The following is a 15,515-nucleotide window of genomic DNA, read 5'->3' on the forward strand; positions in this document are numbered from 1 at the left end:
TTTCTTCAAAGTCAAGCAGAGCCGTGATCTCTGTAGAAACTCACGTGTGTACACATGCAAAGGAAAAGGTACGGCAGTGATCACGTGAAACTGACAATCGTCTTCACTTTTGGGAAAAAGAAGTGTGGCAGAGGGGATTGAAACTTCATGTTGCTTGAAATTCTTACATAGTGAGAATTTACACAGGTATTTTAAACTATTTTTAAAGCTGCCTAAAACCCTTGGCATCTTGTTTATGCTGAAATCTTCCCATCCTGACTAGCGATGTCTTCCCCCTAATAATTCCCAGTTCCCTTTTACTTTTTTCTGCCCCACCAGTTTAAGACTGATGGCTCCTTACTGGTACTAATTCACTTACTCTCCGCCCTGAGGGGAGAGTATTATTCTTACCCCCATTTTGCGCTATAGGAAACGACTGCACAGAGAGGTTAGGTAACCTGCTGAAGGTCACGTAATGATGCCTGGCACAATAGGAGCCGAATCTCCCAAAGGCCTTCACACATGACCGTGTCATCGGCGGCCTTCCCGCTTGTCTTGCCTTTTCTTTTTTCTGGCCACATCGCACAGCATGTGGGCAGCTCCACCACCAGGGACCAAGCCCACACCCCTGCATCGGGAGCAGAGTCTTAACCACTGGGCGGCCAGGGATTCGCTCGACTGGCGTTTGACATTCTGCGCTCTCCCGACTCGATCTGCTTTCAGCCAGCCGGTCTTCAGCCACAGCAAACCCCGGCTCACCACCGCTCCTCCTTTGCGTTTCAATTACTCGGCGCTGTCTCTGCGCCACGTGAGGGGTGTTCAAAATTCAGAATCAGCTGGAAAGGGAGTTTCATCATATCCCATGTTTAAAAAGCACACAGGCACACACATCCAGAGGATCAAGTTCACGGCTAATCTGAGAGTATGCTGGTGATGTGGCAGGCAGATGAGAGCCAGACCGAGGTAGCAGAGTAAACGAGCTCTCATTGTGTGCGCGCGCCTGTGCGTGTGTGTGCCTGTGCGCGTGCGCACGTGTGGTGCAGCAGGGCCCCGCAACGTGACAGTCCCCAGAAGCCCTCGGGCCACTTGCTAAGTCCAGCAGCTGAGCTGACCTCAGCTGTGCAAAACAGCCCCATCTGGAGTGGGGGTGGCTGGTGACTTTTGCTCCGGGAGTTCCGTAGAGTCTGCTCATGAAACTGGAGAAGTCTGTAGCATATGATTGTGCCCATCCCACTCAGAGAGAACATTCTGAGAAGGCTAATTACACCGTGAGGGTTGAAGGGAAGAGGGCTGAGATGAGCCCTTTCTAAGGGCAGACTGGAAGGGGCTGGGGGGAGCCCCGGGCCGGCCTGTGTGACAAGAGCGCCCTCTGCAGGTCAATCAGAGGGCTGCAACCGCTGGGCTCCCGAGGGCCGCGGGGGCAAGTCCACAGCCCACCCAGCTCCCAACAGATGTGCTCGCCTCCCAGCTGTATGACTCAGGGTGAGTTGGTGACCCTCTCCGGGATTCAGCTGCCTCAACCGTTTAGGACAAAAGTCCCTACTTCATGATCAAAGAGAGGGAACGCACCTGAACTGCTCTATAAAGGTCCGGGGACGTAGTCAAGTCCTCTGCGGCAGCGACGGTCAGCAGCAGCGGCAGCAGCAGCCCCCTCATCGCCGTCCCTGGCATCCTCAGCGGCAGTGAGGATGACCCCTGAGTGAGCTGGCGGAGAGAGAAGGGCTCCTCGGAGAGTAAGCGCAGGCAGGCAGGGGCAGGGGCCGGAGACCGGGGCCAGGTGGCCAACAGCATTTTCTTTAACGTTAACCAGCATCTGAGCCTTCAGCGACTCGTAATCCTTTCTAACTTTATTTTCAAATTTTCAGTCGTCTGCCTGTCTGCGTTGAGTCTCCGCTGCGGCGCGCGGGCTCAGCAGTTGCGGCGCTCAGGCTTAGTTGCTCCCGGCACCGGGGATCTTAGTTCCCCAACAAGAGATCGCACCGCATCCCCCGCACTGGAAGGCAGGTCCTGAACCACTGGACCGCTGGGGAAGTCCCCCCCGATGGCATTTTGTTTTCCCTGCTACGTCTGTTCCACTTCTGGGGACAGTTTTTGCCTCTTCTTCTCCTCAGAGTCCCACAGTGACAAATCAAGCTGCTTCCTGGAAGAAAAAGAGCCCGGGCAGAGAGCTGGGGTATACTTGGAGGAGCCCAGATGTTTGCAATTCTCAGTGGTGGCAGGCCTGCTCGCAGGGCTCCGCGGGAGGGACCCCTTCCTCAGCTGAAGGGAATGACGGCAACACTCTCCTACCATCTCAGCCCCCAGCCTCTCTGTAATGCTGTCCCGCCGTCCCCGGGCATCCAACGGTGTAGACGAGAGAGCTGGTCCAGCTGAAGGCCTGGGCTCTGATGGCCACCGCCACTTTCTGCCCCCATTCCTGCCCACCCAGGCCCGCTCCTTCCTTCACCCTGGCCCCTGAAAAAGCACCCAACCGCCTTGATGCATCCTAAAAGTTCTCTGATGCTAACCACAAGGAAACAAACAGGGGTCAGCAAGACTAAGACACGATGGAGACGCTACTGAAAGTAAGTCGAGAAAGCGTGGGTTCTGGTCTTCACCAGGGCAAAAAGGAGCCAGGGTGAACCGCTCCCAGCTCCCTTGACTGACTCAGTTACTGGTTTTTCTTGAAGAACGCTATCTGCACTTAACATGTTGATGTTTCAGTCATGACATCTTGGCATTTTTAATAGTGCATTAAAATATATCTTAATGACTGAGTTGTTTTGTTTTACCACCTTAAATGCCATGCACTCACTTTGCCCGAGTCCTGGCCCAGAGATAAAAGCTGCCTAGGTCTCTGGGGGGCTCCCTCCTCCCCCAGCCACCCACGCTCAACCCCAGCCTCCCTTTCCACCTTCTATGAAGAACAGGAACAGCTCATGCTGTTTTTATTTACTCCCTCATTCAACCAATATCGACTACATACCTACTGTGCCCTAGGTCCCAAGCCAGGCACTTCGGAAACAAAGACAAATTTGTTCATTCACTAAGTGCTTACTGGCCACCATTTGGGTACCAGCCACTGTGCCAGACTCTGGGGACAGAACAGTGAACAAGAAAGACGTGGTTCTTGACCCCTGGCATGAGAAGCTGAGATGATAAATATATTCAAAAGAATTAAAAACAAACTTGCAGATAGCAATCAGTGCTACAAAGAAAATAAAGGGAATGATCCAGGCCCTCAAGATGCCCACAGTTTGGGGAGACAGACATCTAAGGGGGTAATTGTGAAACCAGGAGTGATGTGCCTGGATGGCAGATGCAAGGGATGCTTTGACGGGGGTGGTGGAGAGGTGATTTCCTAGAGAGGAGACAGCTGAAGCTGAACCTTAAACTGGCCACGTGGAAAAGGAAGAACAATCACTCCGATCCCAGCACAGATGTGAGCGAAGACGTGGAGGCGAGGGGCAAGGAGGGGACAGAGCTGGTTTTATCACAGGGATGAGGCAGGAGAGGGCCGTCTCGGCGGCCACTAGACCCCCGTGGAGATGTTCGGAAGATGGCTGGAAATGGGAAAGGGTCCGCCAGACAGACGGAAGACAAAGGCCGATCGGTCAAAGGCAAAGAAAACCCTGAATTTTTGATGAGAAGACCCCTGAGTCCCACCACAGGGGTCTACTGGGGTGAAGTGAGGTTCTCTCTGAGGCAGATAGATCTCCCAGGCGGTAAAATCATCAGGCTTTTCCCCGCTAAATCCAACCTGACTGAGCCTCTGCCTGGCGGGGTGGGCAGTCAGGTTGTTCTAAATCACAGGACACTCAAAATATAGTTGAGTTTACAAAAGACAATTGATTCTAGGCTTCTCGGTTTAAATTTTTAATTTCCAGCCCTTGGAGAAGAAAGAGGTCCTAAAGCAAGATTCACACCCAAGATTGCTCAAGCTTTTTCATTATCCAAAGACTAAAGTCTGTAAACTGGAGTTAGTCATGCCAACCCCAAAGGGTTGTTATGAGGAGGAAAGGAGACTGCTTATGTAAACATATTTGTGAGTGATAAGATTCAGAATAAGCATAAAGCATCTAGCTGACTGGCAAAAAGCAATACTTCACTAGCTAGACAAATGGAAACAGGCCAAGAAACTTTGGGTCTTATAACAAACACACCTTCGGAAGATACGTCAGGAGCAGGCCATGAAAATCTCTCCTGCAGCTGTGCCTTTCTGGAATCCTAAAGTTCATGGCGGAGGTACAGCCGCCCAGGAATTTATTTCTCCATAAATTTGAGCTCCCCAAATCCCTATGAAGCCCAGGAATGATGTGACTGCAGGGCACGTGGGTCCATTGGCACCAAGAGCCCCTCCATAAATCAAGGTCTCACTGCCGTTGGCCTCAGACTGCTCTGTCCAAGGTGACCTGGACAAAGTGAAAGGGTAGTCGCTAACCTAGGAGTAGCATCTGCATTCGAGATGAGAGAACCTAAAAATGCCTATAGGGTCAGTTCCCTAGAAACATATCCCTAGGAAGGAGAGGTCACTCTTCCTTCGTCTCAGAAGGTAAGGCAGCTAGGAAGACTTCAAGGGAAAGTGACAATCTTTCCACAATTGCATCCAATTTGGGCAGCCCCTTGGGACAGACATGGAGGAGCTCTATTTCAATGCTGGGTCAGCCCCAGTGAAAAGTCAGAGTGACCTCAGCCCTGTCACCTGTTACCCCTAGGCCAGCCCCTCAAAGCAGCCCCCTGAGGCAGCCATGTGACTCACAGAATCCCAAATCAGCTTGCCCAACACGCGGATGATACAGGCAAGGGAGGCCAGAGATGGGGGCGGGAAGGCTAGTCCAAGGTCACGCAGCCTCCAGGGTAAGAGTCAAGGTTAGACCAGGGGTCCTGGTTATTCCTTGTGACCTCACTACACGCCTCCTCTACTGAGGCCATGTGGTAGTTCTAGCCTGAGCTGCTCTGCTAAGTGGCTTCAGTTGTATCTGACTTTTTGCAACCCTATGGACCACAGCCTGCCAGGCTCCTCTGTCCATGGGATTCTCCAGGCAAGAATAGTGGGATGGATTGCCGTGCCCTCCTCCAGGGGATCTTCCTGACCCAGGGATTGAACTCACGTCTCTTACATCTCCTGAATTGGCAGGCGAGTTCTTTACCACTAGCACCACCCGGGAAGCCCAGGACTCCACAAACTAAGCATCATCCACCAATTCATTTGACCATCTTAATTTCTCCAGTAGCATTTAAATTATGCGAACGAGGAAGCCAAAGCCTATAAAATGGTGCCTTTCACAAGGGTAAGAGATTAAGAGGTACGAACTACTAAGTGAAAAAAATATGTAGTGCAGCAGAGGGAACATGCCCAATATTTTATAATAACTGTAAATGAAACCTAACCTTTAGATTTGTGAGTCACTATGTCATACACCCGAAACTTATATGATAAACTATAACTTAATTTTTTTTTCTTTTGGCAGCACCATGCAGCTTGCAGGATTTCAGCTCCCTGACCAGGGGCCGAGGCCCGGCCTCCGTGGCGAGAGGGGCTGAAGCTCAGCCTCTGTGGTGAAAGCACCAAACCCTGACCACTAGGCCACCAGGGAGCTCCGTCAGCGTTTTAAAAAGTGAAATGTGAATGCTGCTCAGCCGTGCCCGACTCTTATGCAACCCCACGGTCTCTGCAGTCCATGGAATTCTCCAGGCCAGATTACTGCAGCGGGCAGCCTTTCCCTTCTCCAAGGGATCGAGCCCAGGTCTCCCACATTGCAGGCAGATTCTTCACCGGCTGAGCCACAAGGGAAGCCCGTGTTTTAAAAACGTGGCTTTCATGTGTCAAAAAACAAGTAGGCAGAGAAGGAAGGAATTATTCTGGGAAACACAGGTGCCTGTAAAGTTAGCTACACACGTAGACTGCCAGAGGTGACTGACGAGACCAAGGGACTTGGAGGACACAGGCCACACCTGCCCAGCGTAATCAAGCCACTGGAACCGGTACAGAAATTGACAAGAGGCCAGACAAGAAGTTCAGGCAAGGCGCCACTGGGGATCCTGCGGCAGCAGGCGGAGTGAGAGCAAGTGACAGAGTGAGACCCGGCGAGCCTTGCTCACTCCTGGTGGGGGAGGGGTAGGAGGGCAGGGGTCGCTGAGCTGGTTCCTTACCAGTGGAGAGGGCACGGGTGTGCCCAGGGGGGTGGCTCAGGTGGTCTGCCCACCCTTTGGCGGTGTTATGTGCAGGGGGCACGCACGGAACCCTGCTTTTGCTCCCAATACCCTGGTACTGCTCCTCAGGAGTGGCAGCTGGGTTTTTGGTCTTTTTGTATCATGTTGTCCATAATTTGCCCCAACTGCAGCATGCATGCAGTCATTTTTAGTCCCGTATAGTTTCTTTGGGGCTTCCCTGGTAGCTCAGTTGGTAAACAATCTGCTGCCATGCAGGAGACCCAGTTCCAGATCTCTGAGTCAGGAATATCCTTGGAGGAGAAAATGGCAACCCACGCCAGTATTCTTGCCTGGAGAATTCTTTGTATTCTATTGCTCCAGAAGGTATTTGTCTCCATGCAAACACTGCAGCAAAGGGTCCCAGGTCCCAGGTCTGAAATGGGACAGGGGTATGGAAAGGCAGCTGAGGCAACTGGAACGGAACTTAAAACACACTCGCACAGCCTATTGTACAGCACAGGGAACTCTCTGTGGCGACCTAACCAGGAAAGAAATCTGAAAGAGTGGACATACATACGCGCACAGCTGATTCACTTTGCTACACAGCAGAGACTAACACAGCGCCTGAAGCAACGCTACGCCAGTAAAAAAGTTACAACAAAAGTAGATGAAGATGATAGATCATAGCACACGGTACAGAGCAGGAGCTCAAAACATGGTTGCTGACACTAGATGACTAAACGGTGGAGGGCCGGTTTCCCTCGTGGCCCACTTTTACAGAGCAGAGCTAACTGTATTGCAATTGTCCAGTTACTTGCCGATTTGAAAGTAAATTCAGTGAGGGCACAACCTCACCTGGCTTGCTCACTCATTGTAGCATCCTAGCGCCTGGCACATAGGAGGCGCTCCATACATATTTTTGAACAAATGACGAAAAAATGAATAATGAGTGAATAAATTACACCTTTGCCCGCCGTCCTTAAGTCCCCTTGGTTCATTCATCAGCTCTCCTGATTTGCCTGGCACTGATGCCCTGGAGGAGGAAATGGCACCCACTCCAGGATTCTTGCCTGGAGAATCCCATGGACAGAGGAGCCTGGCAGGCTACAGTCCACAGGGTCACAAAGAGTCACACGGGACTGAGCGACTTAGCAGGCACGAGGAGTTTCTCGGAAGCCAGCAGTGCTGAAACCTGGAAAGTCTCAGGCAAACTGCACTGTGTCTCACAGAAGTGACTCAGACGGTGTTATGATTGATAAACTTTACAGGAAAGAACTGCGGTGCTGGAGGAGACTCTTGAGAGTCCCTTGGGCTGCACCGAGATCCAAACAGTCCATCCTAAAGGAAATCAGTCCTGAATATTCATTGGAAGGACTGATGCTGAGCCAACACTGCAATCCTTTGGCCACCTGATGCGAAGAACTGACTCATTTGAAAAGACGCTGATGCTGGGAAAGATTGAAAGCTGGAGAAGAGGGGACGACAGAGGATGAGATGGATGGATGGCATCACCAACTAGATGGACATGAGTTTGAGTAAATCCCAGGAGTTGGTGATGGACAGGGAGGCCTGGCGTGCTGCAGTCCATGGGGTCGCAAAGAACTGGACACGACTGAGCGACCGAACTGAACTAAAGTGATCAGGAAGAAAGGGTTACAACCGGGACAGGACTTGGATCGGACGGCCCCGCCCCTCGCGCACGTAGCCCCGCCCCTCGCGCACGTAGCCCCGCCCCTTCCCGCGGCCCACCCTCAAGCCCCGCCCCCTTCCTCTGAAGGTCACCTTCCACCCCGGGAAGCCGAGTGGGCCTGCGCCGGCCCTTGGCCCTGCGGCGCTCGCGTTGGTTCCCCCGCCTTCCCTCCGCCCCCTCGGGGGCCGGAAGCCCCGCCCACTCGGCGGCGCCTGCGCAGCTCGCGGCGCCTCGGTGGGCCCTGGCGCGGCGCCGCGGTGCTCGGCGGGACGCCGGCGGAGCGCGACCTCGGGCTCGAGGGGCGGGGCTCGACGTCAGGAGCCAAGATGGCGGCGGTGGTCGCTCTCTCCTTGAGGCGCCGGTTCCCGGCCGCCGCCCTCGGCGGGGCCCGCCTGCAGGTGCGCCGCGGCGCGGGGCGGGGGGTCAGGGCTGGCGTGAAGGTCGCGGGGACGGCCTGCACGCGAGGGGGCGGCGGCGGAGGTTGAGGGGCGGCGGGGCGGCCCCGGGGAGGAGCGCGACCCGCTCCCGCCGCGCGGCGTCCTGATGCCGGCTTCTTGCTGCTCCTCCCCGCCACCTGCGAGGTGGTCAGGGCGGAGGGGCACTGTTAGACACGGGGGGGAAAGGATAGGGAGGGCGCCTGGACCGTCCAAGGTCACATGGCGAGCGGGTGACGACTGCCTGGTGCAGGCGGAGCGCGAATCCGAGCGTTCGCACGCCAGGTCCTTGCGCCGCCCGCACACCGTCACCGCCGGGACAGACAGACCCGCCGGGCCGTGAAGGGCAGGGCCGGGGAGGCAGCCCTGCCGGGCGCACGGTTGGGAACTCGGGCAGGACGGAAAGCGCAGGAGAAGGGCGAGGCCGGGGGGACCCGGGCGCCCGCGAAACACCGTGGCCTCCTCGGTGTCGCAGTACCGACCTCACAGGTTTCCCCGGATCGGATCTGGAGGTTGGCGCTGCTCCTATTCGTATCGTTCAGGGTGCGTTGATACTTTTTCTCCACATCCCGTGTATTGTCAGGAAAATGGGAACATGCAGAAGAGGAAGGGAAACTGCCATCGCAGTCTGTGTGCATCCAAGACCAAGGCTTTACACATCCCTTTCGAATCCTTTCCCTCTGGGAAAAAAGTCCCGTGAGGTGGGTGAGCAGGAATTCCAACCTCCTTTTTAGAGATTTGAAAACTGGTGCAGCTGCTGAGTCGCTTCAGTCGTGTCCGACTCTGTGCGACCCCATAGACAGCAGCCCACCAGGCTCCTCTGTCCCTGGGATTCTCCACGCAAGAGCACTTGAGTGGGTTGCCATTTTCTTCTCCCTTTGAAAACTGAGCCACCCCCCCCAAAAGATTTTTTTTCACTTGCCCAAAATATCACAGCCAAGAACCAGTTGATCTAGGGCTTAAACTCACTGTTTTGAACATGATGTGTGGAAAACTCCTAGCACAGATCAAGACACGTGACAGGTGTACAGCATATATTCGTCTCCTCTTCTTGCACTCGTGAAAATACATCCAGTATTAAGGAATTGCTGTGGTTTTACAACGCGGTGCCTATGGCCCATCTTCTAATGCTAATTCTTTCCAATATGCTGTCTGTGAACTTGGACAAGTCATTTTACAGTCATTCTGAGAAGTAGGGATGGGAGTGAGGCCCGCCTCCCAGAGCCTCAAGCTGGTGCCCTCTGAGCATTAAATTGGTGATTGATAATGACCTTGTTTACCAGTTCCTTTTATAGTTGCTGAGCAAGCAATCAAGTTGTGAGAGCCCGGCCAATGAGAGTGAGTTCTAAAGCTCAGGTCCCTCTTCCAAGAATGAATTATAGAGAGGGCTGGTTTCATAGGTCAGTGTTGTAATTCCTGGTGAGGCCATCCTAGGGCCCTGAGGGCAGAGAACAGAAGATTCCACCCTCTCGCTTACCGTTTTCTAGGAATATGCATTCATACCCTCAAAAGCCACCTGATAAGTAATGAGTGTGGTGTATTACGTTTGGGCTTATTCAGATTCTAGGAGTCTAGAACACGGTGGGATTTCTCTTCTGAATTCCCTTTATACTTTAGTTTGCACCGCCGAACCACAGTTCTGCCTGTAAGTATTTAACTGTAATGTATTGTTGCCTGTGATGTTGCTTCGTTTTCTCGTCTAGACTATGTATTCCTTGAGGGCAGTTACCGCCTACTTTTATTTGTGTATCTTTGCTCCCGGCACTGGCAGGGTTAGGGTATCTGTCTGCCAATCAAAATGATACAGGAACTGATATGGTTGACAGTATTGGAAAGCAGAAATTATTTTCTGAACAATTCTAGGAGCTTGGCCCTCCACTTAATCCTCTAAGGTAGGTGTTAATACTCCCCGCCTTCTTACAAAAGAGGAGCTAAAATCAGAAAGGTTGTGTAATTTGCCGAAGAACATTCAGCTCTCAAGTGGTAGAGCTGTGATTTGCGGTGCTGCTCACACATTTCAGAAGCAAGCCTGACCTCTTGTTCTTCCCAGGCTTGCAGGGGCCTCCCTGCCTTCCTCCCCTCCGTCTCTCACCTTCCTGTCCCACCTCCAAACCTGCCTCTCAGTTCAGTCCAGTCGCTCAGTCGTGTCCGACTCTGCAACCCCATGAACCAAGGGATGCCAGGCCTCCCTGTCCATCACCAACTCCCAGAGTCTACCCAAACCCATGTCCATCGAGTTGGTGATGCCATCCAGCCATATCATCCTCTGTCGTCCCCTTCTCTTCCTGCCCTCAATCTTTCCCAGCATCGGGGTCAAACCTGTCTCCATCTAGCTCCAAACCTGCCCCTTAAGGAAGCTTTCCTAGAGAACAAACAGGCTGCCTTCAGCATGATGGAGGATCCACCCTTCTTATCCTCAGTTCCATTTCAGCCCAGTTGGTGGTGATCTTGCTTCTCCCCTTAAATTATAAACTGTGGATTTCATCTTGTCTAAGATGTCCTGCAAAGGTGCACTCAGCCTTGAACACTCTTTAATTTTGTAGATTGAGGTAGAAATGCTTTTGAAGGATCTCCCCCCGCCCTTGCTCTTGGCTTTGGAGTATGAATTGCTAGGTAGGCTACAAAAAAAAAACCCTCAACTATTTGCTCACCTCTTCGTGTCTGCCCGTATATTGCCCTCTTCTGCCTGTTACTGTGAGAAAACTGGCAGCGCTCCTCTAGCCACCCTTCACTCTTGCTGTCCTCCGATCGCTTGTTGAAAGATAGCTTTCCAGAGATTCTCCTCTTCCCCTCGCAATCAGCAGCAGCACACAAACACGGTATTTTTCTCATCTCAGAAAAAGCCATGTCCAGCCACCACCCCAGGTCTCCACTCGTCTTTATAGAAAAATTTCCCAAGAGGTGTCTGAACTCACCAACCAGTTGTCTCAGGAACTTATTCCACTCAGACTTTTCACCCTTAGCACTTGACGGAAGATACTTGGGTCAGGGCCACCAGGCACTTTGGCTTTGTTAACTCCAACGTCAGTTCTCACGGGGCTTTGCTCCCTGAAGCATACTGTTAACTCCCTCCTCAAAACATGTTTTTGGCCTGCCTGCCAGGCTCCAGGTCGTCCTCCTCTCGTGTTGGCAGTCCTTTCTCTCTCCCCTTGCTGATATCTTCTCATTGCCCCAAACTCTAGGGAGTCTCTCCTTAGGTCTCGTCTTTATAGACACTCCTTTGGGCTTTAGATGCCTCCTAAATTTATGTCTCCAGCCAAGACATCACCCCAAATCTTCAGACTCAGATGGCCACTCAGCCATACTCTCAGAATTTCCACATGGGTATTTAATAAACTTTGCTGGCACAAAACCAAAACCCTGAGACACACACACCAGCCTTCTCCTCCCGTCTCACCTGATGGTAGCTCCATCCTTCACGTTGCTTCAGTTCAGTCACTCAGTCGTGTCCGACTCTCTGTGACCCCGTGGACTGCAGCACGCCAGGCCTCCCTGTCCATCAGCAACTGCCAGAGTTTACTCAGATTCATGTCCATTGAGTCAGTGATGCCATCCAGCCATCTCATCCTCTGTCATCCCTTTCTCCTCCTGCCTTCAATCTTTCCCAGCATCAGGGTCTTTTCCAGTGAGTTGCCTCTTCACATCAGGTGGCCAAAGTATTGGGAGTTTAAGCTTCAACATCAGTCCTTCCAATGAATACCCAGGACTGATCTCCTTTAGGATGGACTCGTTGGATCTCCTTGCAGTCCAGGGGACTCTCAAGAGTCTACTCCAACACCACAGTTCAAAAGCATCAATTCTTCGGCGCTCAGCTTTCTTTATGGTCCAACTCTCACATCCATACATGACTACCGGAAAAATCATACCTTTCACTAGACAGACCTTTGTTGGCAAAATAATGTCTTTGCTTTTATTATTAATATGCTGTGTAGGTAGGACTTCCCTGTTGGCTCAGCCGGTAAAGCGTCTGCCTGCAATGCGGGACACCCGGGTTCGATCCCTGGGTTGGGAAGATCCCCTGGAGAAGGAAATGGCAACCCACTCCAATACTTTTGCCTGGAAGATCCCATGGACGGAGAAACCTGGTAGACTACAGTCCATGAGGTCCCAAAGAGTTGGACACGACTGAGCAACTTCACTTTCACTTTGAGGATGGTCATAACTTTTCTTCCAAGGAACAAGCGTCTTTTGATTTCATGGCTGCAGTCACCATCTGCAGTGATTTTAGTGCCCAAAAAAATAGTCTGTCACTGTTTCCACTATTTCCCCATCTATTTGCCATGAAATGATGGGACCAGATACCATGATCTTAGTTTTTTGAATGTTGAGTTTTCAGCCAACTTTTTCACTCTTTCACTTTCATCAAGAGGCTCTTTAGTTCTTCTTCACTTTCTGCCATAAGGGTGGTGTCATCTGCATATCTGAGGTTATTGATATTTCTCCTGGCAGTCTCTATTCCAGCTTGTGCTTCATCCAGCCCAGCATCTCTCATGATGTACTCTGCATATAAGTTAAATAAGCACGGTTATTAGTTAAATACAGCCTTGACGTACTCCTTACCCGATCTGGAACCAGTCTGTTGTTCCATTTTCAGTTCTAACTTCTGGTGCTTCTTGACCTGCATACAGATTTCTCAGGAGGCAGGTCAGGTGGTCTGGTATTCCCATCTCTTTAAGAATTTTCCACAGTTTGTTGTGATCCACACAAAGGCTTTGGCATAGTCAACAAAGTAGAAATAGATGCTTTTCTGTAACTGTCTTGCTTTTTCCATGATCCAACGGATGTTGGGATTTTGATCTCTGGTTCCTCTGCCTTTTCTAAAACCAGCTTGAACATCAGGGAGTTCACGGTTCACGAATTGCGGAAGCCTGGCTTGGAGAATTTTGAGCATTACTTTACTAGCATGTGAGATGAGTGCAATTGTGCGGTAGTTTGAGCATTCTTTGGCATTGCCTTTCTTTGGGATTGGAATGAAAACTGACCTTTTCCAGTCCTGTGGCCACTGCTGAGTTTCAGGATTTGAAACAGCTCAACTGGAATTCCATCACCTCCACTAGCTTTGTTCATAGTGATGCTTTCTAAGGCCCACTTCACTTCACATTCCAGAATGTCTGGCTCTAGGTGAGTGATCACACCATCGTGATTATCTGGGTCGTGAAGATCATTTTTGTACAGTTCTCCTGTGTATTCTTGCCACCTCTTCTTAATATCTTCTGCTTCTGTTAGACCCAGACCATTTCTGTCCTTTATTGAGCCCATCTTTGCATGAAATGTTCCCTTGATATCTCTAATTTTCTTGAAGAGATCTCTAGTCTTTTCCCATTCTGTTGTTTTTCTCTATTTCTTTGCATTGATCGCTGAGGAAGGCTTTCTGTCTCCTTGCTCTTCTTTGAAACTCTGCATTTAAATGAGCATGTCTTTCCTTTTCTCCTTTGCTTTTCACTTCTCTTCTTTTCCCAGCTATTTTAAGGCCTCTCCAGACAGCCATTTTGCCTTTTTGCATTTCTTTTTCTTGGGGATGGTCTTGCTCCCTGTCTCCTGTACAGTGTCATGAACCTCTGTCCATAGTTCTTCAGACACTCTATCTAATCCCTTGAATCTATTTCTCACTTCCATTGTATAATCGTAAGGGATTTGATTTAGGTCATACCTGAATGGTCTAGTGGTTTTCCCCACTTTCTTCAATTTAAGTCTGAATTTGGCAATAAGAAGTTCATGATCTGAGCCACAGTCAGCTCCCGGGCTTGGTTTTGCTGACTGTATAGAGCTTCTCCATCTTTGGCTGCAAAGAAAATAATCAGTCTGGTTTCGGTGTTCACCATCTGGTGATGTCTATGTATAGAGTCTTCTCTTGTGTTGTTGGAAGAGGGTGTTTGCTGTGGCCAGTGCGTTCTCTTGGCAGAACTCTATTAGCCTTTGCCCTGCTTCGTTCTGTACTCCGAGGCCAAATTTGGCTATCTGGACCAACTGCCGCCTGAAGTCTTACTGATTGTGTGAGTAAAACATCTTCTGTTGTTTGGGGGGAAGGAGTCCTCTTTCTGAGCTGCTGTGTTCTGGATTTGCATTTTCACCGCTGTATACAGCAGCTACAGGGCGGGCTTCGGGTTAGATGACCTGTGTTTGAATCCTGGCTCTTTTGTTTTATGAGCTTATTCTTATTGTTTAAGAATGGAAAAGCTTTTCTCGTAGAGATGTAAAGATTAGAGATACTTGAGTGCGGTGTCAGGCACATGGTAAAGGGCTCAATGACGAAAGCTGTTATTTTCACTTTTACTTCTGCCACAAACACCTGCAGAACAGATGTTTAGATTTCTCTTCAGGGAGTGTTTTTAAGTCACTTCCCCCATGACCGTGTGGATTAACTCTTACACAGTCCTCAAGACGAGCACAGCTCCTCCACGTTCAGAGCCACGACCTGCTCTGTTCTTTTTGATGTCAGTGTCTTCTGTCCTCGTTCCTGTTAGCCTCCCCCCTACTGTATCAAGTGTTGTATAAAATATGGTTTGAACTCAAATTAATTTAAAGTCGTTGTTTTGGGAAAAAAACCAGCGACACCTTGGGGTGCCTCAGCGCTCAGGCGGGGCCGCCGCCCTGTGAGGCTCCAGTGTGCTGCTGTCAGCGCTCAGGCGGGGCCGCCGCCTTGTGCTATTGCAGTCGCGCTTGTTTTGGTTTGTCTTCCATCATCCTTACGATAAGAGAGAGTTTTTAATGATTTCTAAGCAAACACAGTTTCTTTGGGGATGATCTTCATGATCAAGTTTAGAGCTTTGGCTCTTTGTAAAGTGGACAGGAAGCAAATATATAAGTATTAGAGGTGTTCGAGTGCGGGCTCATTGCCGAAACCACGGTCATTTCTGACAGGCCTTTGTGGGAGGTAAACTGAGCTTAGGAGAGCCAGATGCCTGTGCCCATCGACAGCACTGTTAAATCAGGCTTTGAAACCAGCTGACGGCCGCAGAGTCCCAGACTCTCTTAATTCCAAGGTTTACCAATGGTTTTGAATTTGTAGAAGTTAATCTTTAAAGGCATTTTGTCCCTCTCCCCCTGCTACCTGACTCAGGCGCAGCAGCTCCCTACTTTGGAGCACAGCTTAGTGACAGGTCAACCGTCTGCTGCCACTTGTTGCTGTTGTCCAGTCGCCCAGCCATGTCTGCCTCTCTGAGACCCGGTGGGCTGCAGCACAGCAGGCCTCCCGTCCCCACCAGCTCCTGCAGTTTGCCCAGATTCATGCCCAGCGCACTGGGGATGCCCTCCAGCCGTCTCACCCAGCGCTTCCCCCT

General features: G+C 51.0%; 1 protein-coding gene and 1 long non-coding RNA gene across 4 annotated transcripts in view; one reads left to right on the top strand and one right to left on the bottom strand.

The window, feature by feature from the left end:
* Window positions 1-1,808: 1,808 nt before the first annotated feature.
* LOC138433102 (uncharacterized) lies at window positions 1,809-9,500 on the bottom strand. The gene is made up of 2 exons (XR_011254150.1): window positions 8,718-9,500; window positions 1,809-2,119 (listed from the first exon to the last, which is right to left on the bottom strand). It is a non-coding gene; the product is annotated as an uncharacterized lncRNA (long non-coding RNA).
* Window positions 7,878-15,515, top strand: part of SDHB (succinate dehydrogenase complex iron sulfur subunit B) — a 31,857-nt gene continuing 24,219 nt past the window's right edge. Inside the window, exon 1 of one of the 3 annotated variants that reach the window (XM_069575167.1) lies at window positions 7,878-8,199. In XM_069575167.1, the coding sequence (XP_069431268.1) occupies window positions 8,128-8,199 (72 nt within the window). In that variant the 5' untranslated portion in view covers window positions 7,878-8,127. The remainder of the gene's footprint in view (window positions 8,200-15,515) is intronic. The other 2 variants (XM_069575166.1, XM_069575168.1) reach the window with 2 other exon arrangements.

Source organism: Ovis canadensis, chromosome 2 (assembly GCF_042477335.2).
Source record: "Ovis canadensis isolate MfBH-ARS-UI-01 breed Bighorn chromosome 2, ARS-UI_OviCan_v2, whole genome shotgun sequence".
NCBI lineage: Eukaryota > Metazoa > Chordata > Mammalia > Artiodactyla > Bovidae > Ovis > Ovis canadensis.